Below are 17868 nucleotides of genomic sequence, written 5' to 3'. Positions count from 1 at the left end.
AATATGCAGAGAATAAGCATATGTGCAATACTATTATACAAATCAAATATTAGATTATGTTCGTACATTCAAATTCTTTCAAATACTCATTATTGATCCTAAGCTATGACCACATGTTTCCTATGGTAGGGTCATAACACCAACCAATCATCTTGCGGTGAGCGGCACAGCATCTTGCAGCAAAGTCTTTCAAGACCACTAGTCTATTGGCAATATATAATCATTTTGGACACGACCTTCAGGACAAATCATGTGCCAATGTATTAGCCCCCATTGGTGGGGTCCTTAACATAACCAGATCGAAATTCATATAGTTCTAAATTTTATATTCAAGTTCTAAAATCATGAGGTATCAAAATCAATTGATCAAATCAATAATAAGATCATATATCATCGTAACCTTCTAAAATAATGTATTGCATAATAATATACTATGCATCAAATTCATACATCATGAATAATACCACTTAAATATTATGAATATAATAATTTAATGATTGCTGATAATTTAAAAAAATGAAACATTACTTACATTAAATTCAATTTTCCCAAAATCCAAATATCATTCATGAATTAATTTCTTTCAAATCATCAAATTCAACTAACAGCCAAGAACTATGGCCACATCTTTCCTGTGGTTGGGTCATAACACCGATTAATCTTCTTACGGTGAACTGCACATCAACTTGCAGCAAAGTCCTTCAGGACTGCTGGTCTACTGGCGATATGTCACTAATTATCTTGGACACGACCTTCAGAAAAAATCATATGCCAATGTAGTAGCCCCCATTAGCGGGGTCCTTAACATAGTCCGGCTAAGAGTCCAAATCTATTTCGATTCAAAACCATAATCCGTAGCAAAACCAATTCGTTCAATCAAGAGTCATATAATATTCTAAGAAATGGCATATAACACCATGCATCAAATTCATAAATCAGAATAATTTAATTCAAAAAAATATTTAAAATTTGCCGATAAATCTAGAAAAAGGTTACATTACTTACCCCAACTAACAAATTCAATAAATTTCAAAAATTCTTCTTAGATCATATATTTAAAAATTATATTTTCAATCATAGTTTATCATAATTATTTCAAGAATAGATTCCTAATTTCAATACTCTTACAGAGCTGACCAAGTAGGAGTGTTCGACATCCTAGTCGTCCAATCAAGATGATTTCATCAAATCATGTTTGAACTAGGGCATAGATAGTTCAGCAGAGATCGGGACAATCAAATCTAACAATATTTGGCAAAGGCCAGGCTAGCCACACACCGCCCGACGACCCTAGATCGGGACCTTTCGCTAGGATCAATTTAAAATCACTATAAAAAGTCCATACTTCATTATGATCTCAGCAGCATATTTGGTACGCAATCATTGAATGTTAGCTTCCATAATGGTAATCTTCTAACCAATCACTATGCTCTCAATAAAATGCATCGTGTAAATGGTACGATCAAGCCCGCAAAATAGCACAATGACATAGTCAACATAATGGTATAATGGCAAAGTCCATTAAATGGCACAATGGCATAGTCAATAAAATGGCATAGTAGCACAGTCAATATATCAAGACCCTCATACATAGCCAAATATGTCATTCAGAATTTTAAATCTAAAACATATAATAGATGCACAATTGGTAAAACATATAACAAAGCTAAAGCTCTTCTACATAGATAAATATGTCATTCATAGTATGAACAAGCAACATTTCATGAACAAATTGTTTAAACATTATATGGCATTAAACATATTATATTTACTCATAGAACGAACCAGTAAACAACAATCATGAAAAAATTATTTTAACATTACATGGCATCAAACAAATTATAGTTACTCATAGTATGAACAAGCAAGCAACAATTCATAAAAAAATTATTTTATCATCATATGAAAAAATTCTTCTTAAATGATTTTTATCACATAGAATAAATAATTTATTACCATCCAAACATGCCCATCTAAAATAAATAATTAATAATAAAAAAATCAAAAAAAAATCTCTGGCTACCAAGTCAGCATAGAGGAGAAGAGGGGGTATCTTCTGTCTTCCTACATACATACATACACACACATACATACATACATACATACACACACATGATATTATATCATATTATAATACTCATTATAAAATAAGACGCTCTAATGACCTATATGTGCCCTCTAAATTATAAGATTTCCGAGTAAACATGTGTTCGATGAATGGAGCTAGCACCATTTAGCTAACAACATTTGCAAAAGAATAATAGACTATTAATATAAGACCGCGTCCGTATTGATTCTTGGCAGTCACGTGACGTTCGCTGGCTCGCATGTGCGCGCGGCGGCCTCAGCTAGACGCCGACTCCGCGATTCCCCGATTCGTCTAGTTCTCCAATCCCCCCCCCCCCCCCCCCCCCCCCCATTTCGTATTCCTCTCCCTCTATCTCAGTCTCTCTCCCGAGGAGAAGAAGAAGAAGAAGTAGGGACTCCCGTTCTCCTCGGCCCTGAATCCAAACCTAAAGCGATTGTTCTTCTGGTAATGCCGATCTCCAATTCCAAAGATCGTTGTCTGATCCTTTACTTTGTCTCATAACTTTGAATCGCCATCTTGGTTTCGCGTCACTTTTCGCATTCCTTTTTAGATCTTTGATTATTAGAGTTGCGTCGATCTTTCTCCTTGTTCAAGGCCTTGCATTGAATCGTTTAGATCTTCGATGATTTGATTCTCCTTGTTGTTGTTGATATTGGGTAGATGCTTCTTTTTTCCATTGGATCGAGAACTATTGTTCCTCTCTTCTTCTCTTCGATTCGATATGTTCGGGATCTGTTTGTGTGGATCTCGCTTTTGTTCCCAATTGGCTTCAACTCTTCTTCTTCGATTCGGATCTTGGTTTTACCTAACGACGTCGTAGGTCTTTGATTCGTAATCTTCTATTGCGATAGTTAATTCTTAGATCCCTGTACCTTAGATCTATTTTTAACAAAATTTCTCTATTTGATGGTTGACATTAAATCATGTGTACGGTTGTGTTATAACAGCTGAGAAACATGGGGCTTACCTTCACGAAGCTCTTTAGCCGCCTTTTTGCGAAGAAAGAGATGAGGATCTTGATGGTGGGGCTTGATGCCGCCGGTAAGACCACCATTCTCTACAAGCTCAAGCTTGGAGAGATTGTCACCACCATCCCCACTATCGGTGAGAATTCTATCCCCTTTCCTAAATTGTCTACTTTTTGACATTGCTTAATGGATCCTTTAACCTTGATAACCTTCCTTAGGTTTTTTATTGCTGAAAAAGTGAGAAAGAAATATAATTTAGTTTCTATTAGTTTGAGTTATTTAGATGGTTCATTCTAATCTTTCCAATGTTGGTTGTTGACTAAATTATAGTTTTCTTTTTAAGCGCACTGAATATCTCCTCTTTTATGTTTCGATTGTGGTGACGTTTGCTTAGTTGGGCTCTAAATTGAGTTTATTATGCGGCCTTTCACTTTTAAGAGGATTTGATAAACTGTATTCACTGTGTAGTTTTGAGGGAAGTCTGTGATTTCTAGTTGTTTAATGATTGAGCTTTTGTTTAAGCACCTTATTGTTTTGTTCACTGATTTACTGAAAAAAATCTAGTGCTGGTATTGTTTTGTTAAGCAAAGGCATATGTATTGTTACATTTTGTGTAGGGAACATAAGAAGACCAGACTAAAACTTCAATGATCTTTGGTAGTTATATTTCACATATGCCATTTGAGAATTAGCAAGTTATTTTGACTACAGGATCTTTGCCTACAGAAGTGACACCATGGAAGGTCTAATTATGATGAGCCACTTTCATGATGACCTCAGAGTTCAAATTAAGCAGCTTGTAGAGGCTGACTCCTAATAACTGTATACTTCATGTTCATTTGCACAAGTTGGGCCTGCATGCATAATTAAATTTTGAAACTGCGGCATGATTTAGATGACCTTGAAAGCTTTTTCTTGTGGTGCTGAGAAGAGTGAGAAGCAAGTTTGTCCCATGAGATGGACTTGCATTAAATTTCGAACTTTGCTCTGGGAACATTCATTTTCAAGGGTTGGTTATATATAGTTTTTTCATGCATCATACGATATGATAATTCAATATTTTTCTCAGAACCTCGTCAGTGATAGTATTGTTTTCCTAGGTTTGTGTCATCAAGTGTATAAATTCATCTCTTGCAGTACCATTGCTTTTTAGAATGTTGGTGCATTATTAGCCTGGAGATGATCTCCAGTGCAGAAAAGACGTCGGCCCTTTAACCTCATTTTTCCAGAATAATGGTGGAAGCACCACCAATTAGAATTTGTTGGATAAAGCACTTGTGAAACAACACAATTGAGGCTTGAACCTAGAATTTCTTACATATGGAGGAAGGTGCAATCACTGGACTATGGCCCAGTTTACTAAAGATTGGCCCTTTTATCTTGGAAAAATCTTTGATTGGGTCTTTAAAAAGGGCTCTGAAAAGCTAATCCATAGGCCTACCTTTTGCTGTTTCTTAAAATCTGATGGATAAAAATGCTATTTTTGTGATTTAAGATTTCTGGAGGATAACCCAACTAACCAGGACAACTAGATATGCTGTCATTCTGTCTTAAATAGTAGGAATAGTTTTAGATTGTGCAGTATATATCTTTCTATTTAATAAGAATCATTAAAGAATTCAACTTCTTGATTTATTAAGACCACACCCTTCTTAGTCATAAAGGTAGTGGATCTTATGCAGCCCAAGCTGTAGCAAATTTTTGCAGCTTGGGTACATGATGCATTTGTGTTGGCTAAAATGAGCTGGTTGTAATTTTCTTGCCATTAGAAATGAACTAGGTGATGCCAAGAAGTGCGTAGCAAAAGAAAAAAGATTTTCCATGCATCCTGGTGGTAATAAGGTAATATTTGGTTGACCCTAGGGAAGTTAAGAAAATCAAAGAGGCCAAAGTGGCCATTCTCTTTTTTTACTTCTCTTCCCGCCCCTTCTCCTTGTCATTATTTTCCTTGCTGTGGCATTTTTCAAATACTAGATTGGAGCTGTTTTTTATAAATCTGATTGCGGATTTCAAATCTCTTCTTTTACCTCTACTATAAGTTGTAGTTTGCTCTGACCTGGAATCAGATTTAAATTGTCATCCTTTTTCCCTGTAGAGGCCTTCTAGGAGTCCCAATATTCTAATTTGGCATCTCAGTTCTCTAAATGCCATTAAGCTTCTGTGACATTAAAATTATGAAGACTTTAAGAATTAAAATGGTAGTTGGTGCAACTGCTTCTTGGCATGCCACACTGACATGGTGCCTGCTATGTGCCAGCCCTCAGCACGCCACTTTCCTAGGGTGCAAGCCCTGGCATGGCACTGGACAGCTAAACTTGATTTTTTTTTTTCAATTTTTAATTTGCCAACCGAGAAAACACATTTTGAATTTCTCAGCATGGCATCCAAAAATATGAAGTTTACTTGGATTATTCTCAAAATTGCTTTTGTATAGCTCTCCATGAGGAAAACATGAAAACAATTGGAGGATCTATCATGTTGCTGCAGCTTCAGATGGTGTAGATGGAGTTTGGGAATGTAGTCGTATACAAATTCTTTAGGGGTGGAGGGTTTGGGTTGGGGAAGGGTGGGTTATTCTGTATTTGTTTTTGTAAGCTGGGAGCACTTTCTCACTCTCACTGACTGGCTTTTGATATGTAACAAAGTCAGCAACTGCATATGCTTATAGGATACATTTAATATTTACAGGAATTATTGTTTTGGCTTTTAATGCAGGATTTAATGTGGAGACTGTGGAATACAAGAATATTAGCTTCACTGTGTGGGATGTTGGTGGTCAGGACAAGGTACTGCAGTATGTATAGCAGTGTTTTTATGATTTTTGTCGCATGGTTAGCATTAACTACTTAATAGGTGGTCAAATATTATGATTTTTCCTAAAAAAATCTATTTTCAGTGTACTTGTTCTATGTATACTGTTACATGGAGGAACATCCTGGCATGAGTAATTTCATGTTTTTCCATGTACTATATCCACCAGTATTCCATTAACATTCTGGGAAATAAGAAAAAATTAGCATCATTTGATAACATCATTGCTTTATTATAAATGTTTACCCATCTTTTCTTTGGCAATTTTGTTATCATTATGATGGCTGGAAGAATATCAGATATTCTATTACCATCTGACTGATTTTATGGTGATGTGGATATGATGGAAAACAGATCAGACCATTGTGGAGGCATTACTTCCAGAACACGCAGGGCCTTATTTTTGTTATTGACAGCAATGACAGAGATCGTATTGTTGAGGCAAGAGATGAGCTTCACAGGATGCTAAATGAGGTAACTTCTTTCCTTGTGAAAGCACTTCATAATACCTTCCATGACGATGCCCTAAAATCCAACAGGTTTATATACAAATATAAATGTAGACAACACGTACACAATATGTTGTGTGCTTTAAAATTTAGTATGAGCACCAAAAGAAAGTTTAGTACCAAAATATAATTTATTTATAACATGATTTACCGTACCGGCCTAAATCGGACAATATATGGAGGTACCATACCGGTTTGGTTCTAATACCGGTACAGGTGATGTACCAATACTTGGTATGTTATGTTGAGAAGACTCCATACCATATCATACCGATACTGTACTAGTGTAGCACTGTTATGGGGTTTGGTACCGAAACGGCGAATCTTGGTTTACATGTTTGATTTTGAAGGAATATTTATAATATGACCATGGATGATGATGCAGCTTATAAAATATTTCTAAGAGAAATATTTCTAACAGAAGCCAGTCTCTGTTTGTAATAATCACTTTATGCAACATAGTTAAAAGTTTCATGCTTGATTGAATTTTTTTGGGTAACTAGAGATTATTGTGACTACACTTGATCAAATTGGTCATAACTGGATGTGACAGATTTTTGTCATTAGCTCAAATAAAATGGAAGAAGACCTCAACTAGTGGAAAAAATAGGTGAGCATAGTTGATTGTGATACAACTTGATGCCATAAATATATCTTACAGGTTGTCCTCTGATTTACATCTGACAGATTTATGTGTTATATTTGTTGACAACACTTCGTTAATTAAATGAAGCTTTTTGAGTAAATTGTTTCATGATGAGTAATCAGTGGTTGTTGAATTTTTCTTTGTAACTTAATGTAAGTGGTTAAAGTCATTACTCATTATTCTTGTCACCAATTTTTAGCACGATAATTTAAGAAACTTTTGGTTTTAGTGGATTGATATACTTAACTAAAATGCAACTTCCAAACATTTTTTTCTTTCAAGGAATTGAATTGTGAGCATTTTACTTTTACTAACATGTATTGATCACTGCTGCATGATGATGATTTGGTAGTGGCATGGAAAACTGAATCATTAACTGATTCATAATGGGCATGGAAAATGCCCAATTATAATTATTTATGGAGGCCTGAAAGTTGATATGCCTAGATAAAGCTGCATGCATAGGATATGAAGTTTACTTTGTAATTTTTACTAGGTGTCAGGGAATGTTTTGTAAGATGCAGCTATGTAACAGATGATTTCTACAATGATCCACAAAACAGAGTATTCATTTTTTTAACTTAAAGTATTTAAGGCTATCTGCGCCCTTTTTTGCCTTTATTTTACAAATAAGATATCACGGGTCCACTTCTTGTCCAAGACTGACTGGATTTTCCTTGTGACTGACTTTGTATATGGTGGTAATATGCAGGATGAATTACGGGATGCTGTCTTGCTTGTTTTTGCAAACAAGCAAGATCTACCAAATGCAATGAATGCTGCTGAAATAACAGATAAGCTTGGTCTGCATTCCCTCCGTCAGCGACACTGGTAAAGCACCTAATTTTCTGTATATGGGAACATTTTTGTAAATATTGATTTTTTTCCCTGTTTGGGAGTAGTCTTCCAAATTAAAAGGACTGCGCTTGATCATTTTGGTGAGGTCTTAGCAAGGAGTATAATGATGATATTGAGTGGTACATTCAATATAAATAGATACCTAGCTGTATGCTGTATGCTGTATGCAGTCTTAGCTTATTGTGTCTGCATCTTTTGATTTTTGAATAAGATCTCAAGGAAGAAGGAGAAAAATGCCCTTGTATTATATGATTTAAATTTTAGTTCAATGTACAATTCACAGGGTTGAAATCTCTTCCTCTCCCTTTCTCCAACTGCCATCCTCTTATTTATCATCTTTTTTTTCCACATGAGTATCCATTTAGGTCACCTGTCATTCACACTCTTGACTTTATTTATTAGATGAGCTCTGTTCTGACCCTCCTAGTAACCTAAGAATTTTGTTTACTTCTCCTTTGAAGATAAATTTTTGCCTCTCTCTCTCTCTCTTATGAGCATGCACTTGTTTGTGCATGTACCTGTATCTATGCTGGCTCATGCATCATTTGTGTGCATTTTATAAGTTAATATGTGAGGGATCAGCTAGATAATGAGATTGATGAGAACCATTGATCTCAGGTACATTCAGAGCACCTGTGCTACATCTGGTGAAGGTTTGTATGAGGGGCTTGATTGGCTGTCCAACAACATCGCTAACAAGGTGCCATCTTCATTTCTTATTTTCCACTTTCCCTTTACTCTTTTGGATTAAGCTTGAGAATTTAAATTCTATTCTAGCACTTATACCTGCATCTGTTTATCTATGCATCCATGCAGTTTTGGGAGCTTTTAATATGTTTTTATTTGATTGATATTTGTTATTCATCATTTGATACTTTTCATACTTCCAAATTGAATCATGCACTGCAGTATGCTTTTGCATTAACACAATCCCTTTCTTGTCATTTACAGGCTTGAAAATTTCAAGGTGCTTGCAAAACATTCTTCCGTAGACAACATGATGGATTCTTTTGGGATTTTTAGATCTTCAAACTTCTGGATTGTTATTCCCGTGGTTTACCTTTTTTCCCTCAGTTTTCACATTTGAGCAAGTTTAGATTTAGCCATTGGAGTGACAGAAATTTGGACTCACCATTGAATGACTTCTGTTATGGTTTATGCCCCAATTATTGATAGAATGCTTCACTGTCTAAATTGTGATTTCTAGATGATTCTTGATTATCTCTCTTCCAAGATACACCGTCTTAATACCAAGCTCCCTACCAGTGTCATTTTGTCACTGAATTAGTACATCCAGTACAAGGCCGGTTTGGCATGCTGAATGTCGGTATGCTTTCTGTATTAAATATTGGTACCAAATTCGTACAGTACAGTATGTACTCCATACCGTCTAATTCAGTATGGTATAGCCTCCAGTGGTCTCATCAATGATTAGGCCCCTCCTCTTCTTCTTTTTTTTTCTCCAAATTTCATGTTAAGTTGGTTTTGCCTATATTTAATTGGGGTATGAAGATGAGTATGCGAACTCGGTATGGTTACATGGTGATCCTGTATTTACCAGTTAGCTGGCCAAACCAAAGCTTTCGAGAAATTCACAGCAAAAGATAAAAGCAAGCTGTGGCAGTGGTGGATCACTTGATAAACTCTCTGTGGCCTTTGTCAAGGGGGCAATTCATGCATTGGTCCATCCAGAACCTAGTAAATCCACAGCCTCCAAGAGGTGGAGAGCATGATGAGCTTTATTCTTGTTCAGCTATGCATCCCTGATTGGTAGCCGATCTCCAGTTATATTGTTTCAAGTTATTAACGATCATGGATCGGTGCCCAGCTGAGCTAGGATATTTGCAGATCTAACCATCTAGGGCATGAAATATGCACCACAATTACTCATTCAGAAGGAAATAATGGCCCCAAGCATGCTCCTGTCAATAACAAAGCGAACAAAGCTAGAGTGCTTATCGACACGTTAATACAAAAAAAGGGAAAAAAAGGGAGTATTCAATCTGCAGCTGAGATTGACAAGCTTAATGAACTTGTTATCAAGCTGAGTGAGCTTATTATTTTTGTAAGCTCAAAAGCATTCAGGTTTGGACGTGTTTTAAAGGGCTATTTAGTTAACTGCATTTGTCAGGCAGAGGCTATAGTTGTAGTTCTGTAATCTAATTGTAAGTGCTCAAAATAAAAGTTTGGGTGCTTATAGTGGCAATTATAGATTACAATTCAAGAGCTGGAAAAAAAAAAGGTGGGGTTCCAAAACTTGTAATCGGAATAGTAGCCTAAATTAATCGCAGTTTGAATTATAAAAGATATTGTAATTAAGAAAGCTTTTTGAAAGGGATTCCCTCGTTACTCTGACCACTTCCCTTTCTCCTTCTTCTCCACAGTGTCATTGTAATGAAAATAAATATATTTTCGTTATAATATTATTTCTAAAATTTAATGGGTAACGTACGATGTTATAATATTGTTAGAAAATTGACATAGTATTAGATTATTGCAATAGTAATATCATATTACTTTCGTAATAGTAATACTGTATTGTCCTATTATTATTATAGTAGCAATATTCCTATAACATACAGTATTATATTATAATATTATTATATTCATAATATTATAATGTATTACTATTACACTGTAATATAGTTACTATACTATATTATGCTTAAAAAAATATTATATTATTGTTTACTCTTTTATAATTACGTTATAATATTATTATAATATTACTAACATTATTATATTATTAGATAATTAATGTTACTATGATATTATAATATGTATATAATATTCTAATGATAATAATTATGATTATGTATAACAAATAATATTTAATAATCAATAGTTGTTGTAATGCTATAATAAATAAAATGTCCAGTTACTATAATATCAAATTATTTCGTATACATATAATTACTAAATTAATTATTCTGGTACTAATCCAATGATAATTTAATAGCAATATTGTTTTTCCATTGAAATTATAGAAATAATACAAAAAATAATATACAATACTAGAAAGCGTGAATACTTAATTGTTTTCAGGGAGTAATCTTATGAGCTCATTTAATACAGATAACCAAACAAAAATTCCTTTCTACAACTACAATTATAATTGCAAGCACTTGGCCTGTAATTCGATTGCGTGCAATTCGAATAAGCCAAGACTGAACTGTTCATGCAGCTTGCTGTACCTAGAAAATTTCTGCTGTCTGTTTGACCAACCTGTGGTGACTTTTTAAAAGAGGCTTCAGCAATAAATGGGGCAATCAGATATATCTATTGACCTCCAGCAAATCCAGTCTTGTAACCAATGGTAACACAGGATCTTGGTTCAGTTACAAGAGAGGCTTACGGCAAGGGGATATCTAACTTTTAATCCTAGTTGTAGATGTCCTAATCAAGATCCTCAACAAAATTATGGTTGCCAGAATGATTTGAGGATTGGGTCCAGGATGCCTACTACAGTCTGTTGATGATACTCTCTAAAGTTAATCACTAATAAATTATTGGCATTAAGTTCTTTCTCTACACTTTTGAAATTGTCTGTAGACTCGATATCAACTACCCTAAATTTGCCTAGTCCAAATCGACTAGATAGTGATCAAGGGTCTCACTTTAACCAAAGCCTTGCTTGCTAGCTCAGCAAACTCCCAATTAAGTATCTTGAGGCTCCCACAAATCACTAAACAAGACTCACTGGCAATTACTCATTCTCCTCCATCCCTGAATAAAATATGTTCGCTTTTCTATATCCATGTTACGCTCCAACCCATTACTTGGGCTGGCCATGTGACATGTCCCATAACCCCTAGGGCATGACCTTAGAGGCCATGCAAGATCCACAAATAACGCAAAACTTCAACAACATTGGAAATTATAAGATATAATTATCATTTCAATCTAATATAAAATAATTTCACCATTAACAAATAACAAAAGTTGTTCAACTACATAGTTCAATTATCTACCTGGCATTAGAGATGCACTAACCACTGCTCTATGCGATCATAAACCCCCAACTCATCCAATTTTACGTGTTCTGTGGCTCTACAAATAAAGAAATAGAGTGGTATATGCTAACAGCTCAATAAGAATCCTCCCCACACACTAGTGTAAATAATTTAATGATAGAAATTAATGAATAATAAATACTAAAATAAATGTCATTATATGAAATCCCTACCAACGGTTTACAATTGAAATTTATAATCACTACTCAAACTGGCCAATATAACCGTATATCATATATCATCAAAATATGAATTCTATTCAACCATATTTTTAAATAGTTTATTTGCCAATTTTTGGTTAGCATGATTCTGATCCGACAACAATTATCTCAACTTTGGACTATCCATAGTCATGCTTCAACCTATGAAGAGGGGAAGGGAAGGTTAGTGTAGAGCCTCGATCTCCTTCTTTTTCGCTTTCTCTAACCTTTCTTTTAGTCTTAGGCCTCTAGTAGAAGAGTCTCCAAACCAAGAATATAAGATGAGTCATCTAGTCTTCTTGATGGGTTATAGAGGAAGAAGAAGGTGATGAAGAAAAGAAGGGTCTTACGGCTAGGCTCTCAATTTTGGTATGATATTCTCGAGGGACTCTAATTTTCTCCTTTTCTCATGAGAGAATAGTTTTTTTATTGATGGAGAGGAAAAGGATTAAGTGCTACAATCAAAGGTTCTAGGATATTCTTAAGATCTATGGACTATGAAATGGTTGTTATATGCGGTATTTGTTGGAATTTCTTATAAAGGTGGGCTTCCATCAATTATGGACTGATTTTATTTTAATTTATTACTTATACAAGCAAAGTTGTTGTTTGAATGAATATTTAAAGAGCTCATAATTAATTTGTGATCATAAAGTGGTTTTGGATCTATTGTCTTAATCGTATGGTATAGTGAGTATTGGTGTAAGCTTGATTTGGTTAGTGGACTCTATAATGGGTGAATCCATTAGCATTACTAACTAGGCTAAGTTCCTACTCCATATATATATATATACACACACACACACACACACACACACGTTTGTAGAGAAATCATAGGGCATCAAGATCTCTGCATTTCTAGGAGGCACCCATCCCATCGAGGAGACAGGCATCAAGGAGGAGGAGAGGAAGATCTATCCGATCTCTGTGCTTTCTTCTTCTGCAAGATATTGCTGCAGCAATCATCAATGGCTGCTTAAAGCTTTCAAGGTACACTTCAATCTTCTCTGATTAAATTTATGGTCTTTTTTTTATGTTCTAATCTTCTGCATGTAGTCCATAAAATTCCACAAAGTTTTGATCGGTGGAAACAAATTCACAAGGATTGCTTAGACAGCCCTCAGATGGTTGTCTAGAATTATGAGAATTTAGAGAGAAGAGAGTATATTTTCTTATGAATTGAAAGGCTGGGGTTAATGATGATAAAAGGGAAACTAGGAGTAAATCTATGATGGAAGAAAGGATATTAATGCAAAAACTCCTAGATCTAAGGGCAATGGTTAGGGCTTAGGAAATATCTATGGTAGGATGATAATTTAATAGGAGAAGTGATGGACTTAGAGAGGCCAAACACAAACATCTAATTAGGTAAATACATATAAACTTGGACAAAGCTAGTCATTTATGGGGAAGATCTCCAGTTTATCTTATTAAGAGAGAGAAAATGGTGCAAGAGAGGGAGTTTGGAATAGGATGTGTGGCCTCAGACACTTTGCATGATGAGGGAAGAGGAGGATCAATGTAGTTATGCATGTATTTGGGTGAGATCTAGTAATTTTCTAAAGCTTTGTAAATAGAATTATATGCAGCAAAGTTTGCTTATGAAAAGAGTGTACTTGTAGTGTATTAGATCTAATAGGTACATAGAGGATTAGAAGAATTCTGGAAGATCTAGGTATCATGAAGAGAGGGTGCCAAAATGATGTGGTCTTAAAAAGGAAACATGTGATAATTAAGGGGTTAAATTAGGGTAGCAATGTCATAAGATATTTTTCTCTAGATGGAGATCTGGTGGAGGTGAATTTTAGGGAAGGATGGGTGATGAGAAAAGATAACTCAACTACATTAAATAGAACAAATGATAGTCCAAAATTTAGCAAGTGTGAAGGTAAACGATCAAAAGGTATTTTGCATGAATTAAAAATGGTATCCATGGTCCGGAAGGAAAGGTGTTCGGATGCAATTTGGATAGAAAATGATAAGGTTTAATAGATTAATTATGGATTAATCAAAAAAAATCATCCAAAAATGTAGCAAAAATAAGAAAATAGATATTTAGGACTAATTAGGCCAAACTGGGTCAAGGAAAGATGAAGGTCAGTCAGGGTAATGATCAAGAAAGGTTCAGAAAAAATCTGGTCTCCAGTCCAAACTCTAAAACTTTATTTGGAAAGAGAAAATAGGAAAAATCGTCCTAAAAATAGTAAAACATTGGAAATATGGATTCAGACTAAATTAGGACAAACTAAGCTGGAAGAGAGTGTGGTGAAGGTCTAAAAATAGATGAAAAAGTAACTTGGCCATCAACAAGAACATAAATTTATTAATTGTGATATTTGAGGGTTGTCTACACCTTTTTTGATCTACAAGGCAACTCAAAATTCCCTTAATAGAAACCTGATACATAACCCTAGAATCCAAAAACAAACTCTTAAGAGTCCTCCTCAGAAACAAGTGATCTTTGGATGGCACCTGATTTTCTCCAAACCAATGTAGAACTTGAGTCTAGCTCAAAAAACCTCTTTCAGTGAGATCCTGGTTAATCAAGCTACACTACAACAAAGAGCGGTGGAGATATAAATAAACTAAACCCTTGAATAAGCTCTCCCTTCCAAGTGCTTGCAAGCAGAAATATACATCTCATATAACTAGGATTAAAACAGAGTCCAAAATAATACAAGAAAAGAACTCCCGGAAGATGGCTAGCGCTCCGCTGAGGTCCCCAACCTCTCCACCGCCTTCCCCATAATTCCCGCCTTCACCAAAGTCCCTACCGTCCTCCACGCCAAGCCCAAGTCCTTCCGCCAATCCCCCACCGCCATCCGCTTGTATAAATAGCTCTCGAAGGTCATCCTCTGCACATGGTCGTCCCCGCAGAGCTCCACCAGCGCCTCCTTCGTGGCGTTGCTCCCGTAGAACACGCTCTGAAGGAGATCCAGGAACCGGAACATCCACAGGTACTCTCTGTCCCATTTCCTCAAGTACTCTCTCTTCAGATCCTCTTCGGTCACCATGCCCTCGCTCTTATCGTTCCAGATCCTCGCGATCGCCTCGCCGCAAATCCTCCCCGACTTGGCGGCGAAGTAGATCCCCTCGCCGGAGCACTTGGTTACGTACCCGGCGGCGTCGCCGACGAGTGCCACCCGCCCCACCACACGGCGCGGCCGCGGGTGCTCCGGGATCGGGTGCGCCTCCACCTTGATAACTTCCCCCCCCGCGATCTTCGGCCAGGCTCGGGCCCGGATCCCGGCCTGGTACTTCTTGATCTCCGGCTTGGACGACACCGTTCCGGTGCCCACAGCCACGTGGTCGCACTTGGGGAAGACCCATCCGTAGAAGTCTGGCGACACGTCGCCGCCGACGTACATCTCGGCGAGGTCCTCGTAGTGGGCCATCTTCTCCGGTGGGAGGCGGATCCGCTCCTGGAAGGCGATGGCGGAGGAGTAGGTGCCGGCGGAGATGGATCGGGCGACGCGGCTGTTGGCACCGTCGGCGCCGACGACGATGTCGACGGCGAGGGTGGAGGGGGTTCCGGCGAGGGCGCCAGGGGCGGGGGATGATGTATAGTGAATTAAATAGGGCTCGCCGGAGGAGAGGGAGGAGGGGGGTTCGAGGGAGGTGAAGAGGCCGGGGAGGAGGTGGGCGCCGCGGGATTGGGCGCGGGAGCGGAGGAAGGCGTCGAGGACCTCGCGACGGAGCATGGGGATGTGCTCACCATGGCGGAGGGAGCGGCCGAAGTCGACGGCGAGGTTGGAGGGGGAGAAGATGCGCATGCGGGTGACGCGGCGGTCGACGAGGTGGGCGGGGAGGGAGAACTCGTCGAGCATGCAGAGGGGGATGGCGCCTCCGCAGGGCTTGGACCCGGCTGGGCTGCGCTCGATGAGGTAGGTCTCAACGCCGCCGACGGCGAGGGCCTCTGCGGCGGAGGCGCCGGCCGGGCCTCCGCCGATGACGGCGGCGCGGAGGAGGCGGCCGGCGGAGACAGGAGCGGGGAGGGAAGAAACGGAGGGGATTCTTCGGGGAGGGCGCGGGGATTTCAGTGAGAGGCCGGTGGAGAAGGGAGCAGAGAGGTGGACGGGGGCGGCCATGGGTGGGAGTACTGTGCTTTAGGGTTTTTAGGATACTTGGCTTCCAGTGTAGCATAGAGACTCGAATGGGGTAGTGGGTTCGGTACTTCAGTGATCACAGTGGCTCGCAGTACATAGATTTAGTTTTTTAAACAAAAATATTTAATGCTTGTGTCGTTTTCCTTCGTCGGGGCCGTGAGTGGGGCTGCGCGGTGATGGGCATTAAGATGTCGTTTCCTTTCATCCCGACTTGTCTTCGGCGTGACCGCATGCATGTTCAAACATTCTAACCCTCTTAAAACCGAATAAAAGCAGCATCCAATCTCAAGGGTTTGCCGGGCTGTTGCTAGGGTTCAGTGATGCCGCTTTGGTAAAAAAGTTCCAACATATTTGTGGGAAATATCGTGGATAGACAGTAGGTTGGATTAAGTTTTTCCATTTATACATATATTTATTTATTTGGCGCACACAATTTTACCCATTTGCACTTACGTCCTCTATGTTTAGAAGAATTTCAATTGGATTTGGAGCCACCAAGGTAATGCTCCATTGCAATCTCATCCTTTCGTCCCACTGTCCTAATGTCAATGAATTTTGTAAATTTTGTGAATCATGACAATAAAAGTAAAAATAACCTCTTGGATTGTTGCCTCTTACTCAACTAGCATGATAGTATTAACTTCTAATATATAATTAGAGTTTATTATACTGACTCAAACCTTATTCATATTATAAAATTTGATCATCTCCAATATATTATAGTATTTCATATTTGAATAATTAATTATTTTCATAAAAAATTCAACCCTCTTCTTTTGTTCAAAAATAAAAAATAAATTATTTAAGTTTATTCTTTACAATATTTCGAAAAAATATGTTTAAAATATTTAAAAATATTGAGAATGTCAACATCTTTCTATATTCATATTTTTGAAATTTTTTAAAATATATAATTCATAATTGTTTTTATTGATGCTACAATTTTTTTTATATTTAATATAAAAAATTTTAATACTATATATATATATATATATAATTGTGACCATTATACATGGGAGATGAAATACAACAAAGGAATTTTAAGCCAAAAAAAAAGAATTTCAAGCCAAGGAAAGTTTCGAATTAATTTCTTACACCAAATAAGACCGAAGCTTTGAAATCATTCGATCGTATCTAAGGAGCAAGTCGAGTAACCAGGAAGTGGCTAGGTATGGTCCTTAACAAACCAAGTGAAAAGACTATCAGGCCAAGTAATCATTAGAAAGGCCAAGTGAAGATTAATGTCAAATCAACCCGATCATATATGGTGAACTATAGATCTTTTCCTAATGGGCTAACCAAAGGGATCGGAATATAGTACAAGCTCAAGCAATTATTGAGAAATCGTATAGAATCTAACATGTTTTTTTAGGATACGGAGGAAAAATGGAGGAGTGGGGTTTCGGCATATGGGACTTAAAAATAAAGCCTAGCATATAAAGACTAGGGGGCTCTCAAATTAGTACCTGAAGGTCTGTAGATTGCAGAACCCTAGAACACTTGAAATGTTCTTGCCTCTTGGAGGCGAGAACATGAAGCAAAAGCAGGATCCTAACTCATCTTGCTATTAGGCATGAGCGAGTTTGCAGGAGCATGATGGAGATGAAGAGGCTTTGGAGAGCAAAAGCTATTGAGGGCGATAAAGATAGAAGATGATCTTTTGAGATT

General features: G+C 37.4%; 2 protein-coding genes across 3 annotated transcripts; one reads left to right on the top strand and one right to left on the bottom strand.

Moving 5' to 3' along the window:
• Positions 1-2383: 2383 nt before the first annotated feature.
• Positions 2384-9075, top strand: LOC103718981 (ADP-ribosylation factor 2-like). Of its 2 annotated transcripts, XM_008808015.6 has the most exons (7): positions 2384-2533; positions 3037-3193; positions 5773-5843; positions 6223-6342; positions 7736-7854; positions 8500-8581; positions 8833-9075. In XM_008808015.6, the coding sequence occupies exons 2-7, from the start codon at positions 3046-3048 to the stop codon at positions 8836-8838; spliced, it is 546 nt and encodes a 181-aa protein (XP_008806237.1). In that variant the 5' UTR covers positions 2384-2533; positions 3037-3045; the 3' UTR covers positions 8839-9075. The 2 variants fall into 2 exon arrangements, with proteins under 2 accessions (XP_008806237.1, XP_088571600.1); XM_088715474.2 differs by lacking the exons at positions 8500-8581; positions 8833-9075 and having other exon boundaries at positions 2415-2533; positions 7736-7858.
• Positions 9076-14669: 5594 nt separating this feature from the next.
• On the bottom strand, positions 14670-16948 carry LOC149768218 (geranylgeranyl diphosphate reductase, chloroplastic-like). The gene has a single exon (XM_089928764.1). The coding sequence runs from the start codon at positions 16180-16182 to the stop codon at positions 14797-14799; it is 1386 nt and encodes a 461-aa protein (XP_089784890.1). The 5' UTR covers positions 16183-16948; the 3' UTR covers positions 14670-14796.
• Between the last annotated feature and the right edge of the window lie 920 nt (positions 16949-17868).

This window comes from Phoenix dactylifera, chromosome 2, assembly GCF_051530095.1.
Source record: "Phoenix dactylifera cultivar Ajwa chromosome 2, Ajwa_hap1_PhDact_Kaust_v1.1, whole genome shotgun sequence".
Classification (NCBI taxonomy): domain Eukaryota; kingdom Viridiplantae; phylum Streptophyta; class Magnoliopsida; order Arecales; family Arecaceae; genus Phoenix; species Phoenix dactylifera.
Note: the sequence above shows the minus strand (reverse complement) of the source record. Positions and strands in the feature narration are given on the sequence as shown.